At 41.4% G+C, this 17,093-nt stretch overlaps 2 protein-coding genes across 2 annotated transcripts; both read right to left on the bottom strand.

Moving 5' to 3' along the window:
- Nucleotides 1-1,088: 1,088 nt before the first annotated feature.
- LOC135548806 (NEDD4 family-interacting protein 1-like) lies at nt 1,089-8,590 on the bottom strand. Its single transcript, XM_064978741.1, has 7 exons — nt 8,418-8,590; nt 4,308-4,395; nt 3,899-4,029; nt 3,230-3,317; nt 2,888-3,012; nt 2,526-2,592; nt 1,089-1,881 (listed from the first exon to the last, which is right to left on the bottom strand). Exons 1-7 carry the CDS (start codon nt 8,445-8,447, stop codon nt 1,778-1,780), a joined length of 633 nt encoding a protein of 210 aa, XP_064834813.1. The 5' UTR covers nt 8,448-8,590; the 3' UTR covers nt 1,089-1,777.
- A 368-nt stretch (nt 8,591-8,958) lies between these two features.
- endou2 (endonuclease, polyU-specific 2) lies at nt 8,959-16,809 on the bottom strand. Its single transcript, XM_064977201.1, has 6 exons — nt 16,708-16,809; nt 16,066-16,186; nt 12,414-12,535; nt 12,059-12,171; nt 9,438-9,591; nt 8,959-9,222 (listed from the first exon to the last, which is right to left on the bottom strand). Exons 1-6 carry the CDS (start codon nt 16,807-16,809, stop codon nt 8,959-8,961), a joined length of 876 nt encoding a protein of 291 aa, XP_064833273.1.
- Nucleotides 16,810-17,093: the final 284 nt, after the last annotated feature.

Raw genomic sequence — 17,093 nt, forward strand, 5'->3', positions numbered from 1 at the left:
GGAAACTGAAAATGTCCCAGTTCTTCCATGGCCTGCATACTCACCAGATGTCACCCATAGAGCATGTTTGGAATGCTCTGGATCGACGTGTACGACAGTGTGTTTCAGTTCCCGACAATATTCAGCAACTTTTCACAGCCATTGAAGACGAGTGGGACAACATTCCACAGGCCACAATCAACAGCCTGATCAACTCTATGAGAAGGAGATGTGTTGCGCTGCATGAGCCAGTTTCATCACAGCGCTTGATGGTTATGTGACTGCACTTGAAGAAACTTTCAAAGTTCTGGACATTTTCCAGATTGACTGACCTTCATGTCATTAAAGTAATGATGGACTGTAGTTTCTCTTTGCTTATTTGAGCTGTTCTTGCCATAATATGGACTTGGTCGTTTACCAAATAGGGCTATCTTCTGTATACTACCCCTACCTTGTCACAACACAACTGATTGGCTCAAACACATTAAGAAATTCCACAAATTAACGTTTAACAAGGCACACCTGTTAATTGAAATGCATTCCTGGTGACTACCTCATGAAGCTGGTTGGGAGAATGCCAAGAGTGTGCAAAGCTGTCAAGGCAAAGTGTGGCTATTTGAAGAATCTCAAATATATTTTGATTTGTTTAACACCTTTTTGGTTGCTACATGATTCCATGTGTAATTTCATAGTTTAGATGTCTTCACTATTATTCTACAAATGTAGAAAATAGTCAAAATAAAGAAAAACCCTTAAATGAGTAGGTGTCCAAACTTCTGACTGGTACTGTATCTGTGACCAACAGATGCATATCTGTATTCCGAGTCATGTGAATTCCATAGATTAGGGACTAACGAATATATTTCAATTGACTGATTTACTAACACAAACTGTAACTCACAAAAAAATGTATGATGCTTTTAGATATTTTTGTTCAGTGTAAATGAATGGTTACCTTAGCAAATTTGCCTGGGATTCTCCTTGAAATGTCTGAAATGTACTGACAAACCCCTAGCTACAAGGTTCCAGTGCATTCCTCCACCACTGTATTTACTAGGATTTCCAGAGTAAAAATTAAGCTTGAATACAAAATCATTGTTTTCTCCACATTGAAGGCTACATCTTGAAAAGACTAACTTTAATCTCATTATCATATACATTAATAGATTTCACTCAATGCTCCTATTCACAGACATAACTCTATGGGTAGTTTCACAGGGTCAGCATAGAGCCGAGCTGTCTCCATATCAAACACTTTGAAAGAGGACAGAGAAAAAGACAAATACTGCCCCCTATTGTTTAACAGGAACAGTACATGCCATTGTTAAACAGATAATACAAATTATATAAATCAAATCCAATTTTATTTATCACATGCGCCAAATACAACCGTACCGTGTCGACTGTACCGTGAAATGCTTACTTACAAGCCCTTAACAATGCAGGTAAGAAAATATTTACTAAATAAACTAAAGTAAAAAAAATAATAATACAAAAATCAAATATAATAAAATAACTATACTGAGGATATATACAGGGGGTACCGGTACAGAGTCAATGTGCAGGTTAGTCTAAGCATCATTTCTGCGTCGCAGACTTGATTCCAAACAGCACTTGAAATAAACCACTAATGATTGAATAGTTACAGAATTGTCAGCATCCACTAGTTTACGTCAAGAGACATAGAAATGATTGTCAGATTTATCGGCAGCAAAACAAGAGGTGTTTCCTCTCTGTTTTTCGTGATGGAGTCGAGGCCAGATAGCGAACTTCTAAAGAAGAGTTCAGATTTCCCCTTTTAGTAGATGAAAAGGACTCTGGTTCGCGGGAGACTAGAAAAGGAGTCTGCCATTTTACGGATCTTGGCGTAGTTGATGGATCCTCTGAGGAAGAGCAAGAATCCTGGAGGACAGAGAATACAGTAGATTGGGGCAATAAGGGTCACTGTTATTTTAGCAGGATTTAACAGTAGTTCTTTTTCTTTTTCAATCATGTTTTTTGGGTTAGCACTTCCCAACTCCCAGCAGCACAAACAAGATAGTGTGTGTTTAAAGGTGCACTATGCCAAAATCGCTCTACCATTTCCGGTTTGAATAGTTCGCCTAATTTCAATTCGTGACAAACCCACCACAGCCAATGTAGAGAACCATTGTACTGTCTAAACCACTGAAATATATTCTCAAGAACCAAAAATATTGTATTTTTAGCTGTTAGAAGCTGGTGTACAAAACTGAAAAGTAAAAGACGCAAAAACAAAACTTAAGAACGAGAAGCATAGAAAGTGCACATAGAACACATATGCCGCTCCTTTGACTTGCTTTCAATGAGAATGACGCCTCTATAAAACATATTTCTATGCGAATTTTGTTGAGTCTCCCAAAAAGTTACATATTGCAGCTTTAACTCTTCTATAAGGGTCATTGTCATAATATATTGGTTTTATGCACACTATCCATTGAATATATACCTTTACACCAAAGCTACAATGTTTCTGTATTTACTTGTCTAGTTCTACAAATGAGAAAGACAGAACTGGTTGTACTTACCCAATACCAGGAACACCCACCACAGCCAGTACTGCCCATCAAAGTACCCAGGGAAATAGGTGGAGAACTGGGAAGAAAAATTAATAAATAATAATCACACAAACATAAAAGATAAGTGGACTGGTCATAGTAACCATGAATGTGATTGATCTTGGGCTCTGGAAGAGGGAAACCATGATCTGATGCTTTGCCATCAGATCCCTGCCACTAGATGATTCTTATGTTAAGGAACCACAATCTACTCTGACCAAAATATCATTACATATCATTCTAATAAATTATTTATTTGTTGATTATAAATACCAGGGAAACCTTTGTCTACCACCTTTACATCTCAGGGAGGGTTGGTAGGGAAATCTTACCCGGACAATGAGGATCCACTTGATGAGTGACAGGCCGAAGCCAGAGATGGCCCCGTAGCGGCCTGCTGCCGACGTGGTCAGACAGAAGGACAGGAAGAAGCCGATCCAGTTGAAAAGGAATGCCACTAAAGTGGAGGAAGAGCGGGAAAGAGGCTGTGTATATGGTCTACTAGGATGGGCTTTCTCCTCACAATATAACATTCTACAATCACATCACAGATCCATCAAATACCTGTATCGGGAAATAAATACATTACATGACTGTTCTTCATTTCGCTGTTGTGTAGTGTACCAACCCCCGTCCCAACCAAGGAGAAGATCTTACTTCAAGATGTGACTTACTAAAAAAGGTCAACATGAAAATGCCATCGTTCCCTATCCGCAGCTGGTCTGCATCCTCAAAGTCGTCCCTGGCTACAAAGTCTTCATCCTGCAGAGATAAACATACGGTAGAGATCATTATCAAGTAATTTTATGATGGAAATCCCATTAAAAAAGGCTATATCGACCAAGAAAGGAAACACTCCCGCTACAAAGCACAACTTCTTCTCTTCATTGACCCTTCGCTTTACATTTCTCTAATGTCATGGATGGAGAAGGCATTTAGCTGGAAAGCTGCTTCAATTTAAAGCATTGTGTGGCAAAGAAACACAGACCAAAACATTTCCCACTAGAGGGCATAGATGAGCAGTCTCAATATCTGACAGTGATTATTAGGGTGTCTGCCGACAATGTATGACTCACCATTTCAATACACTATATTGAGTACAGTATATCTACACACACAACCATAGTTAAACAGGTTTGCTTTGATATTATATGCAATGGGGTTCATGATGTTATATTCAGAAACTAGCCTACCTCCAGCTCTAAATGTAAACAGTACACAAAACAGAAGTGAGGTTGGTTGGGAGATCGGCCACACCTTTAAAAAAATAAACATATATATAAAATAGTCTGGCAAAACCACACGAGAGGATTACGTGGAGTTTGTAACGGTGGGACACTCACCCTTCCAGCTACCAAGGGAACAAGGGCTTCAGCCTTGGTTCTCTCTGCCTCGTCATAGGAAGGGAGCGTTGTGGCCACGTTGTATGATGGTGGATTGGGGAAACCCCCATTTTCTTTGCAGTCAAAATAAGCTAAGAGAGATAAATAAGTGAAATTGCAGAGCATAAGCTGCTGTGTTACACTTCAGTGTTATCTATCCCCTTATGGTGGGCTAATTGCTGTAACAGCATAGGTAAACCTAACGCTAGAAGGGGAAATCTCCTCTGTGTCCTAACAAAGATACTTGATGGTCATAGTCTAGTTCTGGACTGTGTAATGTCCAATGTCTCTTGGAGTAAAGGAAAGGACATTGATTTCCAGGCCAAACCATAGTGCTGCACTGTGATGTGTGTGTGTATTGTGCTTTTACCTGCATTTTCTTCTGCAATGCTGCTGTAAGAGGGTGGGGCATCAGCAGCCACCTGGAGAGCCTCCTCTGGCTCCTCTTCATTGGGCAGCTGCATGGGGGAGGAGTCAATACACTGGTTAGGCCTAGATGACCGTGACAACGTCAACATGACGTAGAGAAAGAAAGAAATCAGTCCAAGGACTATTGAGATGTAGCCTAAGGAAAACAAGCTAGCTAAGCTACAGGGTCAGGCGACTCCATATTATAGCAGACTTATGGACAAGACACATCCTAACGAACACCGGACATGCGCAATATATCACCTGCTGGGTGTCAATGAACGATGGCGATTCAGCATGTAGAATCGTCAGGAAATTAACTGAAAATGAAGGCCAATGTGGTCAGATGAGATAGGACGGTCGCCCGCTGCACAAGCTCGACGTTGAGATGGCATTTTCCCTCTTACAGGGTCACGCTAGGATTCAGCCAAAGATAGTGGATAAATAACCATGTCTTACTCAGGCTGTTTATCATTGAAGAAATGTTCAAGTTCTGGTCTGCTTGCTTCCATTCAGCCACAAGAGCATTAGTGAGGTTGGGGACTGATGTTGGGCGATTAGGCTTGGCTCGCAGTCGGAGTTCCAATTCATCCCAAAGGTGTTTGATGGGGTTCTTCCACACCGATCGAGACAAAACATTTCTGTATGGACCTCGCTTTGTGCATAGGCGCACTGTCATGCTGAAACAGGAAAGGGCCTGCCCCAAACTGTTGCCACAACGTATGCTGTAGCGTTAAGATGGCCCTACACTGGAACTAAGGGGCCTAGCCCGAACCATGAAAAACAGCACCAGACCAAACTTTACAGTTGGCACTATGAATTGGAGCAGGTAGCGTCTGTCAGACTGCCAGATGGTGAAGCGTGATTCATCACTCCACACAGTGCCTTTCCAATGTTCTAGAGTCCAATGATGGCGAACTTTACACCACTCCAGACAACCGACGCTTGTCATTATGATCTTAGGCTTGTGTGCGGCGGCTCGGCCATGGAAAGCCATTTCATGAAGCTCCAGACGAACAATTATTGTGCTGACGTTGCGTCCAGAGGCAGTTTGGAACTCGGTAGTGAGTGTTGCAACCAGACAATTTTTACGCTCTACGCTTCAGTGGTCCCATTCTGTGAGCTTGTGTGGCCTCCAACTTTGCGGCTGAGCTGTTGTTGCTCCTAGACGTTTCCACTTAACAAAAACAGCATTTACTGTTGACCGGGCAGATCTAGCAGCGAAGAAATTTTACAAACGGACTTGTGGCATCCTATGACGGTGACACATTGAAAGTCACAGCTCTTCAGTAAGGAGATTTCATGGATGTATGCTTGATTTTCATACACCTGTCAGTAACGGGTGTGGCTGAAATAGCCAAATCCAATCATTTGAAGGCGTGTCCACATACTTTTTTGTGTGTATACATGTATGGGCAGGCATAAGCTATGGACAACCAACACAATTGCATGTTATCATGCCGCAATTTGAATGCACAGAAATACTGTGACGAGTTCCTGAGGCCTATTGTGAGGCCCATTTATTTATTTATTTTTTGTGAATTTTACCACTTTTTCTCCCCAATTTCATGGTATCCAATTGTTTTAGTCTCATCACTACAACTCCCGTACGGGCTCGGGAGAGACGAAGGTTGAAAGTCATGCGTCCTCCGATACACAACCCAACCAACCCGCACTGCTTCTTAACACAGCGCCATCCATCCCGGAAGCCAACCGCACCAATGTGTCGGAGGAAACACCGTGCACCTGGCAACCTTGGTTAGCGCGCACTGCGCCCGGCCCGCCACAGGAGTCACTGGTGCGTGATGAGACAAGGATTTCCCTACCGGCCAAACCCTCCCTAACCCGGACGACGCTGGGCCAATTGTGAGTCGCCCTCCCGGTCGCGGCCGGTTACGACAGAGCCTGGGCGCGAACCCAGAGTCTCTGGTGGCGCAGCTGGCGCTGCAGTACAGCGCCCTTAACCACTGCGCCACCCGGGAGGCCCAGGACCATTTATTTTAAGGTATCTGTGACCAACAGATGCAGATCTGCATTCCCAGTCCATAGATTAGACTTAAATGTATTTCAATTGAGAGATTATTTTTAAATTGTTGCGTTTATTATTTTGTTCAGTATATATGGTGTGTGCACGGTACCTGTTAGATATTGGGGCCTACCTGGGATGTGCTTTTGTATGTTATTGCTGTAAGAACGAGCTAGCATGCTTTAAATTGTAACAATCGCATTAGCCCCTGCTAATTCAGTTATTTCCATGCTAACAGATGAATCACAGATCTACAGTGTCATGACTGGCCTGTTCGGGTCTGGTTACCGTGGACCATAATCCTACTGAGATATCTCTCACACCCACCAGCGGGGAAGAGATCGAAAGGTATGGTGGTGGGGGGTTATGACAACTCTCGCCCATTGTAAATCTTAAGGCAGCAGACAAAATCCCTTCTGTCCTGTCAGTATGGATGGATGGAATGTATGATGGGCCTATGGAGAATCTACCTCTGAACAGTAACATACAATAAATGGACTTTGGGACAATATGTTTCGTCAACCAAAACGGTAGTAGTGACGATAGATGAAACACGAAAATGAATGTCGTTTTTGTTATGTTATTAAAAGTTAAATGACGACGTTATAATGAAAACGTTGTAACTTGAAGAGTTCACACTATGTACTTGATGTTTGCATACTGTACGTTGTGTGGAAAATGTCCAGATCAAAGAGAATGTTTTGTAAAGACGAAATGTGAAGTTAGTTGTCTAAATTGGATCTGTGTAAAATCCAGACCTTGTCTCGTAACTAGTTACGCCCAGAGAACTTGCCTAGAGGCGGAAACGCCCATTTCTGACCCAAGGGTATAAAACATGTGAGTTAAGAATTCACCTCTTGAAACTCTAGGGGCGCAATTTCATTTTTGGATGAAAAACGTTCCCGTTTTAAACAAGATATTTTGTCACAAAAGATAGCTTTCGAAAGAAAACACTCTGACGTGTCCAGAACTGCAAAGATATTTTCTGTGCGTGCCCTAGAACGTGAGCTTCAGGCAAAACCAAGATGAGACGGCACCCAGGAAATGAGCAGGATTTTTGAGGCTCTGTTTTCCATTGTCTCCTTATATGGCTGTGAATGCGAGAGGAGTAAGTCTGCCCTTTCTGTCGTTTCCCCAAGGTGTCTGCAGCATTGTGACGTATTTGTAGGCATATCATTGGAAGATTGACCATAAGAGACCACATTTACCAGGTGTCCGCCCGGTGTCCTGCGCCGAAATTGGTGCGCAAAAGTCAGCTGCAAGTATTTTTCCATGGAATTTAGAGAAGAATACAGGCTTCCACGAACGATATATCAATGAAGAGATATGTGAAAAAACACCTTGAGGATTGATTCTAAACATGTTTGCCATGTTTCGGTCGATATTATGGAGTTAATTTGGACATTAAATATAATTACGTTTTTCTCATAAACGAACTACGGATTTATGCACTTAGAGTAACCACTAACCAGCAATTACACAGAACGTGTGTAATATTGGGTTCTTTTTACGTGCCGAAATGAGTCGTTTTTTATAAAAACGTACTGTTATGCGATGTCTGCGCTCCAGTCCTGACAGCACACACTAGTCGCTGCTCAACTCCACCGTAAAACGTGGAGTTGAGGTTAATCGCCTATTGAGTAGCTAGCTAGTGCAGGGCTCTCCAACCATAATCTAGCACACCTGCTTCTAATAAAGAACTGGTTGACAAAATAAACCAGGTTAGTTACAACTGGAGTTGGAGGGTAGCTTTCAAGGACAGGGTTGGAGGAGCGAGTGTTAGTTAGCAAGTCAAAACATCACCTACAAATATTGACCATGTTAAATCAAATGTATTGCTAACCAACAAAAATGACTCGCATTTTAATTTAGCTATAAAGCATCATGACGTGTTGATATTAACTTGTAAACTGACGTTGCAGTCATGGTGCCTTCACAAAACAATGAGGCCTAGATCCAACCCATTACCCGTGTTTCTTAGTAAACAAACCACAGTTAGCTAATGCTTGCTAGCTGAAACAGACACGGATAAACTTTTTTACTCACCTGCTGATATCTAGCACACGGCTCAGCCATCCTAATATGAACAGACTCAAATCTTTGAATTTAAACAAGCGATTGTCAATGTATTCAATACAGAAAGTATAACGGAAACATAAACTATTGGGACGCTGTCTGCTCAAGTCCCTCCCCTCTTTCTCTGCGAGCTTGTAACGTCAATACTCCCAAAACTAGGTCACGCATCCGCTCTTTACTGTACTGCCCCCACAAAAACACAGGCATTGACAGTAAAATAATAACCATCCATATTCCAGTTATTGTACATTTTGGCTTAGAGTGGCAATACTATGTGTAGCCTACTCACTGTATTCCACTATTCAAAAACTTGAAAGGTGAAATAATAATAGAGGTTACCTCGAAGATGACATGCTGTGCTGCCAGTTCTTTTAGTTCAGCAATTAATGAATACAGCAACATAACACGTATTCTTGTAAGATGTATTGTATCTTTATTTAAAAATAAAAAAGACTAAAACAATACTCATGACACTTGGGTGAGAGTGTATTTGAGTCCTGTTTGATTAGTTTTATTGTTTTTTTGGTTCATTTTGATATTTCACAAGAACAGGGTAAGTTGTGCCAATATGCTTCTGGTTGTAGTGGTGACAGACAATATCCACCTCATAGATACTGAAGAACACTTTGACACGCTCATTGGGTGAGACCAGGAAACACAGGGTATAAAGGGCAAACTCAAATTCAGGACTGACACCAACGAAGATGCTGCCTTTGGGTTTAATTCCATTCTTCCAACTGAACTGTAGTGCCAGGATATGCTTGTTCTCGTCAGGCTGGTTTTTAAATAAAAGAGAGAAGAGGGAGACAACAATAAAGACATAGAGGCCTACACCCATGGGACAGTCATTCAATAGGTTTGAAAGTTCTCACATAATTTCCAAAGAAATGCCCTGGAAATGTTAACTACCATCTCATCACAGTCACACAACTGATTCTACATGATAATCAAAAGATACATTCATAATTTCAGTATTTGTTTTAATCTAACCTGGGGGGAATTTGCGTTCACACTGTAGCCTTTGTAATCAATGTGTCCCAGCTTTTCTTGCAAATACAACTGAATCCAGTTATGAAAGCCGATGACTGTGCGGCCCCCTCTGGTCTCTCCGACAAAGACATGCTCAAACCCTGAGGAGTCTGGCCTGGAGGAACATGGGAGAACATCATGAGGCTGGAATGCAGACTACTGATTTTACACCCTCTTTCTGAAGGGATGATATTGGGCAGGTCTAATGGAAGCTCATCCACCACTTGAGTGGTAGTGCACATGATGAAATTACAGCACAATCTGCATGTTAACATACAGTATAAGTGTTAACTACTGAAAATAATAGGCTACTCTCCTTCTCCCCCGAGGAATAAACAAAGCTAAGTGCAAATCAAGTCCAAATCATGCATAGTAATCTCAAATCAAGTTCAAATCATGCATAGTAATCTCAAATCAAGTTCAAATCATGCATAGTAATCTCAAATCAAGTTCAAATCATGCATAGTAATCTCAAATCAAGTCCAAATCATGCATAGTAATCTCAAATCAAGTCCAAGTCATGCATAGTAATCTCAAATCAAGTCCAAATCATGCATAGTAATCTCAAATCAAGTCCAAATCATGCATAGTAATCTCAAATCAAGTCGAGTCGAGTAACAAGTGTTTTTTTCCCCAAGTCTCTAGCCTCTAGTTTCATTTGGTAATTTTTTCCCCAAGATATAATGACTATTTTTTTTATTTATTTTTTTATTTAACCTTTATTTAACCAGGTAGGCAAATTGAGAAAAAGTTCTCATTTACAATTGTGACCTGGCCAAGATAAAGCAAAGCAGTTAGACAGATACAACAACACTGAGTTACACATGGAGTAAAACAAACATAGTCAATAATACAGTAGAAAAATAAGTCTATATACAATGTGAGCAAATGAGGTGAGATAAGGGAGGTAAGGCAAAAAAGGCCATGGTGGCGAAGTAAATACAATATAGCAAGTAAAACACTGGAATGGTTGATTTGCAGTGGAAGAATGTGCAAAGTAGAGATAGAAATAATGGGGTGCAAAGGAGCAAAATAAATGAATACAGTAGGGAAAGAGGTAGTTGTTTGGGCTAAATTATAGATGGGCTATGTACAGGTGCAGTAATCTGTGAGCTGCTCTGACAGCTGGTGCTTAAAGCTAGTGAGGGAGATAAGTGTTTCCAGTTTAAGAGATTTTTGTAGTTCGTTCCAGTCATTGGCAGCAGAGACCTGGAAGGAGAGGCGGCCAAAGGAAGAATTGGTTTTGGGGGTGACCAGAGAGATATACCTGCTGGAGCACTTGCTACAGGTGGGTGATGCTATGGTGACCAGCGAGCTGAGATAAGGGGGGACTTTACCTAGCAGGGTCTTGTAGATGACCTGGAGCCAGTGGGTTTGGCGTGGAGTATGGAGCGAGGGCCAGCCAACGAGAACTTACAGGTCGCAGTGGTGGGTAGTATATGGGGCTTTGGTGACAAAACGGATGGCACTGTGATAGACTGCATCCAATTTATTGAATAGGGTATTGGAGGCTATTTTGTAAATCGCTGAAGTCGAGGATTGGTAGGATGGTCAGTTTTACAAGGGTATGTTTGGCAGCATGAGTGAAGGATGCTTTGTTGCAAAATAGGAAGCCAATTCTAGATGTAACTTTGGATTGGAGATGTTTGATGTGAGTCTGGAAGGAGAGTTTACAGTCTAACCAGATATCTAGGTATTTGTAGTTGTCCACATATTCTAAGTCAGAACCGTCCAGAGTAGTGATGTTGGACAAGCGGGCAGGTACAGGCAGCGATCGGTTGAAGAGCATGCATTTAGTTTTACTTGTATTTAAGAGCAATTGGAGGCCACGGAAGGAGAGTTGTATGGTATTGAAGCTCGCCTGGAGGGTTGTTAACACAGTGTCCAAAGAAGGGCCAGAAGTTTACAGAATGGTGTCGTCTGCGTAGAGGTGGATCAGAGACTCACCAGCATCAAGACTGACATAATTGATGTATACAGAGAAGAGAGTCGGTCCAAGAATTGAACCCTGTGGCACCCCCATAGAGACTGCCAGAGGCCCGGACAACAGACCCTCCGATTTGACACACTGAACTCTGTCAGAGAAGAAGGACTAATGTTCAAGTAGCTGTCTTTCATCTACTCATTGAATGAAATAGCGGTCAGCCATTTCCATTTGTTTCATACAGTAAAATAAGATATACAATTCTGACAAAGCGGTACAGAAACAGGCATTTTTAAACAATCCTTTCGAGTCATCAGTCTCAAGTCAAAATCGAGTCCCGAGTCTTGAGGCTCCAAGTCCAAGTCAAGTTTCAAGTTCTTTCCTGCCAAGTCAAGTCTCAAATAATCAAATGTGTGGCTTGAGTCAGACTCAAGTCCAATCTTGAGCTGCACGTCCACACTCTGCCATTTGAATAGACTGGCATAAAGACAAAGGAAAAGAGAGTCTGAGGTGATGATACAGCTTTCTCTAATTGTGAATGGATTGTATATTGACTGAGCCTAACCCTAACCAGGGAGGAGAAAACATTTAGCAGCATAATGATGAATTATTTTGACATCTGAAAAGTAATAGTTACGTAGAGGAGAGTTCCACCCACTTGCTAGCTCCTCGTCTGGCGTACAGCTCAAACCAGATACGGTAGAGCTGCTTCTTGAATTCCGGTAATCCCTCTGGGGAGAGCTGTTTCTCTACTAGGTACTTATGTGCAATCTAAAAATGAGAGAAACATATGAAGACAATTTCAATCATGGGATGTTGATTGACTCACTTTCGCTGTTGACGTTCCAATTTGGCCATGGTTCTCCCTGTAAATTGATGTCGCATACATTTAAAAATAAAAATAAAACTTTTTCTGATCTGTATCTGTGATTTGACTTATGTTCCTTTTCATCTGATCAAATAAATACAGTTTTCTTTTTATCGACCTCTCCACCATATGTTTTAACTGGTACCTTCATGGTGGGCGTTCGAAGCATGCAGTCCAGAAACTTGTGGTTTTCTGCTTCCTCCTCTGGGGTTACAATCTCAGGCTCACCCGTATCACTTTCATAGTTATCCAGTAGAGAGATAAAGGCTGGAAGAAGACATTCAATTTAGTTTAGAGTGTAGCGTGTGTTCTGATCTTGTAAGATCCCAGCAAACATGACCTCATTGGCCCCATGTGGGTATTTGTTGGGCAAGTTGGGCAGGGGCTATCCCACACTTAGCCCAAATCAGCCCAACATGGGCTAGCCCACAACAATCCCAACATGGCCTAGCCCACACCAAGTCCAAACCAGCCCGACACGGGCTGGCCTACACCAACCCAGCAAACTAGTGGACACCAGCCCAACATGGGCCACCCCACACAATAACCAACATGGGCTAGCCCACACCAGACCAACACGGGCTAGCCTACACCAAGCCCACACCAGTCCAACACGGGCTAGCCTACACCAAGCCCAGCACAGGCTAGTCTACACCAAGCCCAGCACAGGCAAGCCCACAACATAATGTAGAAGTAGGGGCTCATTAGAATATTTGCAGGCGTGGTGTACAAATACCCCATTTCATGTTGTTAAGTAAAAAATAATACAAAATAAAAATGCCTGACACCATTCAAACTAATGAGGGTTCAGAACTTTACAGCCAATTATCTTTTAATTCTATTTTTTTCCAGTTATAAACGTATAGCTAAACGTTCACAAGTTATTTTTGTGCAACCATTACTGAGTGTTATTCCAGTTTAAGTATTCTGTTGTGTGAAATCAACAAAAAATGTACATTGTACACTGCCAGTGATGAAGTGGCTGTGTTTACACAGGCAGACCAATTCTGATCTTGCTTTCACTATTTGGTCATCTGACTAATCAGATCAGCTTAGAAAAAGATCTGATGTGATTAGTAAAAAGGCTAATTGGTGGAAAAAAGATAAGGATTGGACTACCTGTTGTAAACGCAACCTTAGATAAGTGCATATGACATAAGATAAACTGATTTTTCTCTGGTAAAAATATGTATGACAGTAACAACTTTGTTATCTTTCTGACACAATGTAACTTGCAGCCGATCCAAAAGGGTGGGCTTATTTCAAGTGACGTGAGGCCTGCCCTTGCGCCCACCTGCCCTGGGGCCAATGTGGAGTTTATGGGTTAAAGGCACATCGGCCCAATGTGGGCAGCCTACATGAGGCCAATATTTTAGCCCCTACATCGTGCCAATGTGGACATGTTTGCTGACAGGACTAGTTTGTTTTGTCTATCCACTCCCACTGAAGTCAGTACACATCCTGTTGTATCATGTTCAATCAGTGGTGACCCATCATTCAGGTAGGGCTGAGCCCCACCTGTTTTGTTGCCAGTTTTGCATGTTATTTTGGTATTAGTACGTGTCACATATCAGTTTGCAAACAATATAAAAAAATACATAATTGAGTTAATAAAGCTGCATACAAACATGGTGTCTTTTTTGCTTTCTTGAGTAAGGCAGATCAAAAATGCAGGTGTTTGAGATTAGCTCAGTGCTTTCTGTGGTTGTAGGGCAGCCAGTGGAAAATACAGACCATAGAGGTTGGTAATGTTCTCTAGTTACACCATAATTGGCATCACTGCAAAAAAGCTCGAAAATTCAAGCCCCTTGGGTGCTGCATAGATTTACATTAGAAGTGCCCATCCAAGAAGGTTTAAGGCCATTGGCATCAGATAAAATGATGTCAGCTCACGTTATATCTACCGGTAGCTTTGATTGGACTGATCATGTCAACATCATACCTTCAAAATCTTAGCTAGCAAGCTAGACAAGCAGTCATCGTCATGAATCAAGTTGACAATCTACTGGCAAATTCTTCAATCCTTGTCATATGAAGAGAAATTATAGATATATCGTATCGGTGCTCATCGGCCATTGGAAATAAACATTATACAACAAGTCAGAAATTGCAAATCCAACATTGAGTGTTTTGGAAGGAATCGGTGGCTAACTGCAAGCGTTGCAAAGCAATCACTAGCCTTCTATTCAGTGGAGAGGGTTTGTGGTCCAAGTCTGGGTTTAAGGGTCTCTTTTCAAAGCTTAAAAGGATAAACATTCACATGCAACACCATGGGCCAGAAAAGGTTGAATACAGTGGCCATGCTGTTAATCCAGGTGACTTCTACCGCGTCCAAAACAACTGGAAACTCAGAAATATCGTACTTCAGTGAGTTCAAGACAACTGGAAACTCTGAAAAAAACTAGCTCCGACTGGTGAAATACGTTTTGAACAGTCAGAAGCATTTCAAGGTCCTGGAGTGGCCTAGCCAGTCTCCAGATCTCAACCCCATAGAAAATCTTTGGAGGGAGTTGAAAGTCTGTGTTGCCCAGCAACTGCCCCAAAACATCACTGCTCTAGAGTAGATCTGCATGGAGGAATGGGCCAAAATACCAGCAACAGTGTGTGAAAACCTTGTGAAGACTTACAGAAAACGTTTGACCTCTGTCATTGCCAACAAAGGGTATATAACAAAGAATTGAGATAAACTTTTGTTATTGACCAAATACTTATTTTCCAACATAATTTGCAAATAAATTCATTTAAAATCCTACAATGTGATTTTCTGGATTTTTTTTCTCATTTTGTCTGTCATAGTTGAAGTGTACCTATGATGAAAATGACAGGCCTCTCTCATCTTTTTAAGTGGGAGAACTTGCACAATTGGTAGCTGACTAAATACATTTTTGCCCCACTGTATACTGTAGCTAAGAAAGTAATACTAGGTGTATGTTGTGTAGTAAGCTGTTAGAGGCCCATGTGCCTCACCCTAATAATTGTATCCCTTTCCCCCTCATAACTTAGCCTACTGTTCTGACTTGGTGTTGCACGTGTAGCCTATAGCCTGTTTTAGAGAAATATCATAATTGAATATTATTAGAGCTTTCATTGTTTGCTTATATGCCCCCTTTATTTATCCTATGGTTCCTTTATTTATCCTATGGTTCTGACTTGGTGTACAGGGAGAATACTGTAAGAATAGCCCATGTTCTGAAATCTGTCGTTTACATTTCAAAAGTGTTGAACAAATATTTATATTGACTAAGTCCGTCTTAGCTCGCTCATTAATGTCTTAATCGAAATTACAGATTGCCTCTTATCCGCTTATCGTTCCCTTATGCCACAACCCACATTTGTTTAAGCAAGTCAGCCATATCAGCTATGTTTTTAAAAAATGCAGTAAACAAGGCTAAACTAACTGTTTCGCTGCCAGACAAGGCTATGCCGATAGCCAGGTGTAGCAGTGGTAAGGATTCACTCCTTGGTATTGGAAAGAAAGCTCTGCTGTTGGGACAGCTTTATGTAGGACCTAACAGTTTGTGGGCACCGCTTGTCACTGTTATAGTGCAATTAATGTATTGTTAGTGTTGTGGCTTTGCTGGCATGCATAAAAAAATTGAGTTTGCTTCACCAAGATTTTCATGCTAAAATCGCCACTTTGTTCAATTATACTCGAACTCCTGCTACTCTCTGCTTATGTAATACATTGCAAATATGGCAGAATTTCAAAAGGAAAATAATGATAACACACAGGAAACTGTATGGTTGAAGGCAAAAGTTGATCCCAAAGCTCTAACCCTCACACGTCAGGCCCTTACCTAAGAAAGACTCCTTTTTGAAAATGCGTTCATCGACAAATGAGAACAGAGGATATCCGGCTCCATCATTGTCATCATTCATGTCATCATTCATGTCAGCATTCACAAGCCCAGCTTTCCCCTGCACAAAACACATCAGAGGAAGAGCAAATCAGTTACATACAGTATTCCAAATGTCTAAGCACTCCCACCAATGATCCAGGAATAAATATTTTTTATTTTTTTACATTGTAACCCCTTGATGGAAAAGAAACATGACCCAGTTCCCTATAAAGCTGCAACTCCAGTGTTTTGTTTATGAGAGACAGGAAATTCTAACAACAGCAGCATGTTTTCACTTGACTTGCATTCTCTCTCTCTCTCTGTCTGTGGCACAGTGTCTAACATGCTATTGTGTCCTTCAGAAAGACACCACAGAGCAACAATCTAGAGCATTTTAGAGGTCTAGATTTGTTCAATGTGCTCTGACCTTCCTCATCAAACAATGCTTGTGGCCTCAGGATGTTGTGCAAAAACATCCATTAGTTCATTTGGAGTAAAACGCCTCTGTACAATTTGTCATGGGAATGATGTGTATATATATATATTTTTTTAAACATCCACATACAGTAGTGCCATTTGGATCATTTTCAGTTTTGCTACCTGCAGAGAGATCCGGTAGTCTGTCCCTGGTTTCAGTCTGTTGACATCTTTATCCCATATATCCTGCACCATGGCTGATAGCTCTCGGTCAGCTTCAATCATGATGTGACTGGTTGGTCCCTCTGTACTCTGCAGGCTACAGCTGACTGGGTCAGGTTCCTCTGGTGTGAAGAAATATCACATCATGTACAGTGACTCCTATGCTTACGTTGCTATACAACTCTGAATGGTGTTGTCAATCCTGCATTCCAACATCTGTACATTATACATCTTCTCAATATATGATTTACACATAGGCCTACTAAATGTGGTAAATATCCTAATCTTTTTTTATACCCTCCATAAAATTGAATTAACACATTTATTGGTCAATGAAGTTATCATGG

Source organism: Oncorhynchus masou, chromosome 11 (genome assembly GCF_036934945.1).
Source record: "Oncorhynchus masou masou isolate Uvic2021 chromosome 11, UVic_Omas_1.1, whole genome shotgun sequence".
NCBI lineage: Eukaryota > Metazoa > Chordata > Actinopteri > Salmoniformes > Salmonidae > Oncorhynchus > Oncorhynchus masou.

What these genes read in the sequence shown, in the direction of transcription:
- endou2 (XM_064977201.1), bottom strand. Translation starts at nt 16,809, where the DNA reads ATGATTGAAGCTGACCGAGAGCTATCAGCCATGGTGCAGGATATATGG. An exon ending in CAAAAAGGAGTCTTTCTTAG is followed by an intron (nt 12,536 to 16,065) that starts GTAAGGGCCTGA and finishes GTCTTCTTCCAG; the next exon opens with CCTTTATCTCTCTACTGGAT. An exon ending in TGAACGCAAATTCCCCCCAG is followed by an intron (nt 9,223 to 9,437) that starts GTTAGATTAAAA and finishes TTTAAAAACCAG; the next exon opens with CCTGACGAGAACAAGCATAT.
- LOC135548806 (XM_064978741.1), bottom strand. Translation starts at nt 8,447, where the DNA reads ATGGCTGAGCCGTGTGCTAGATATCAGCAG. An exon ending in CATTGCAGAAGAAAATGCAG is followed by an intron (nt 4,030 to 4,307) that starts GTAAAAGCACAA and finishes TATCTCTCTTAG; the next exon opens with CTTATTTTGACTGCAAAGAA. An exon ending in TTCCCTTGGTAGCTGGAAGG is followed by an intron (nt 3,318 to 3,898) that starts GTGAGTGTCCCA and finishes TTATCTCTGCAG; the next exon opens with GATGAAGACTTTGTAGCCAG.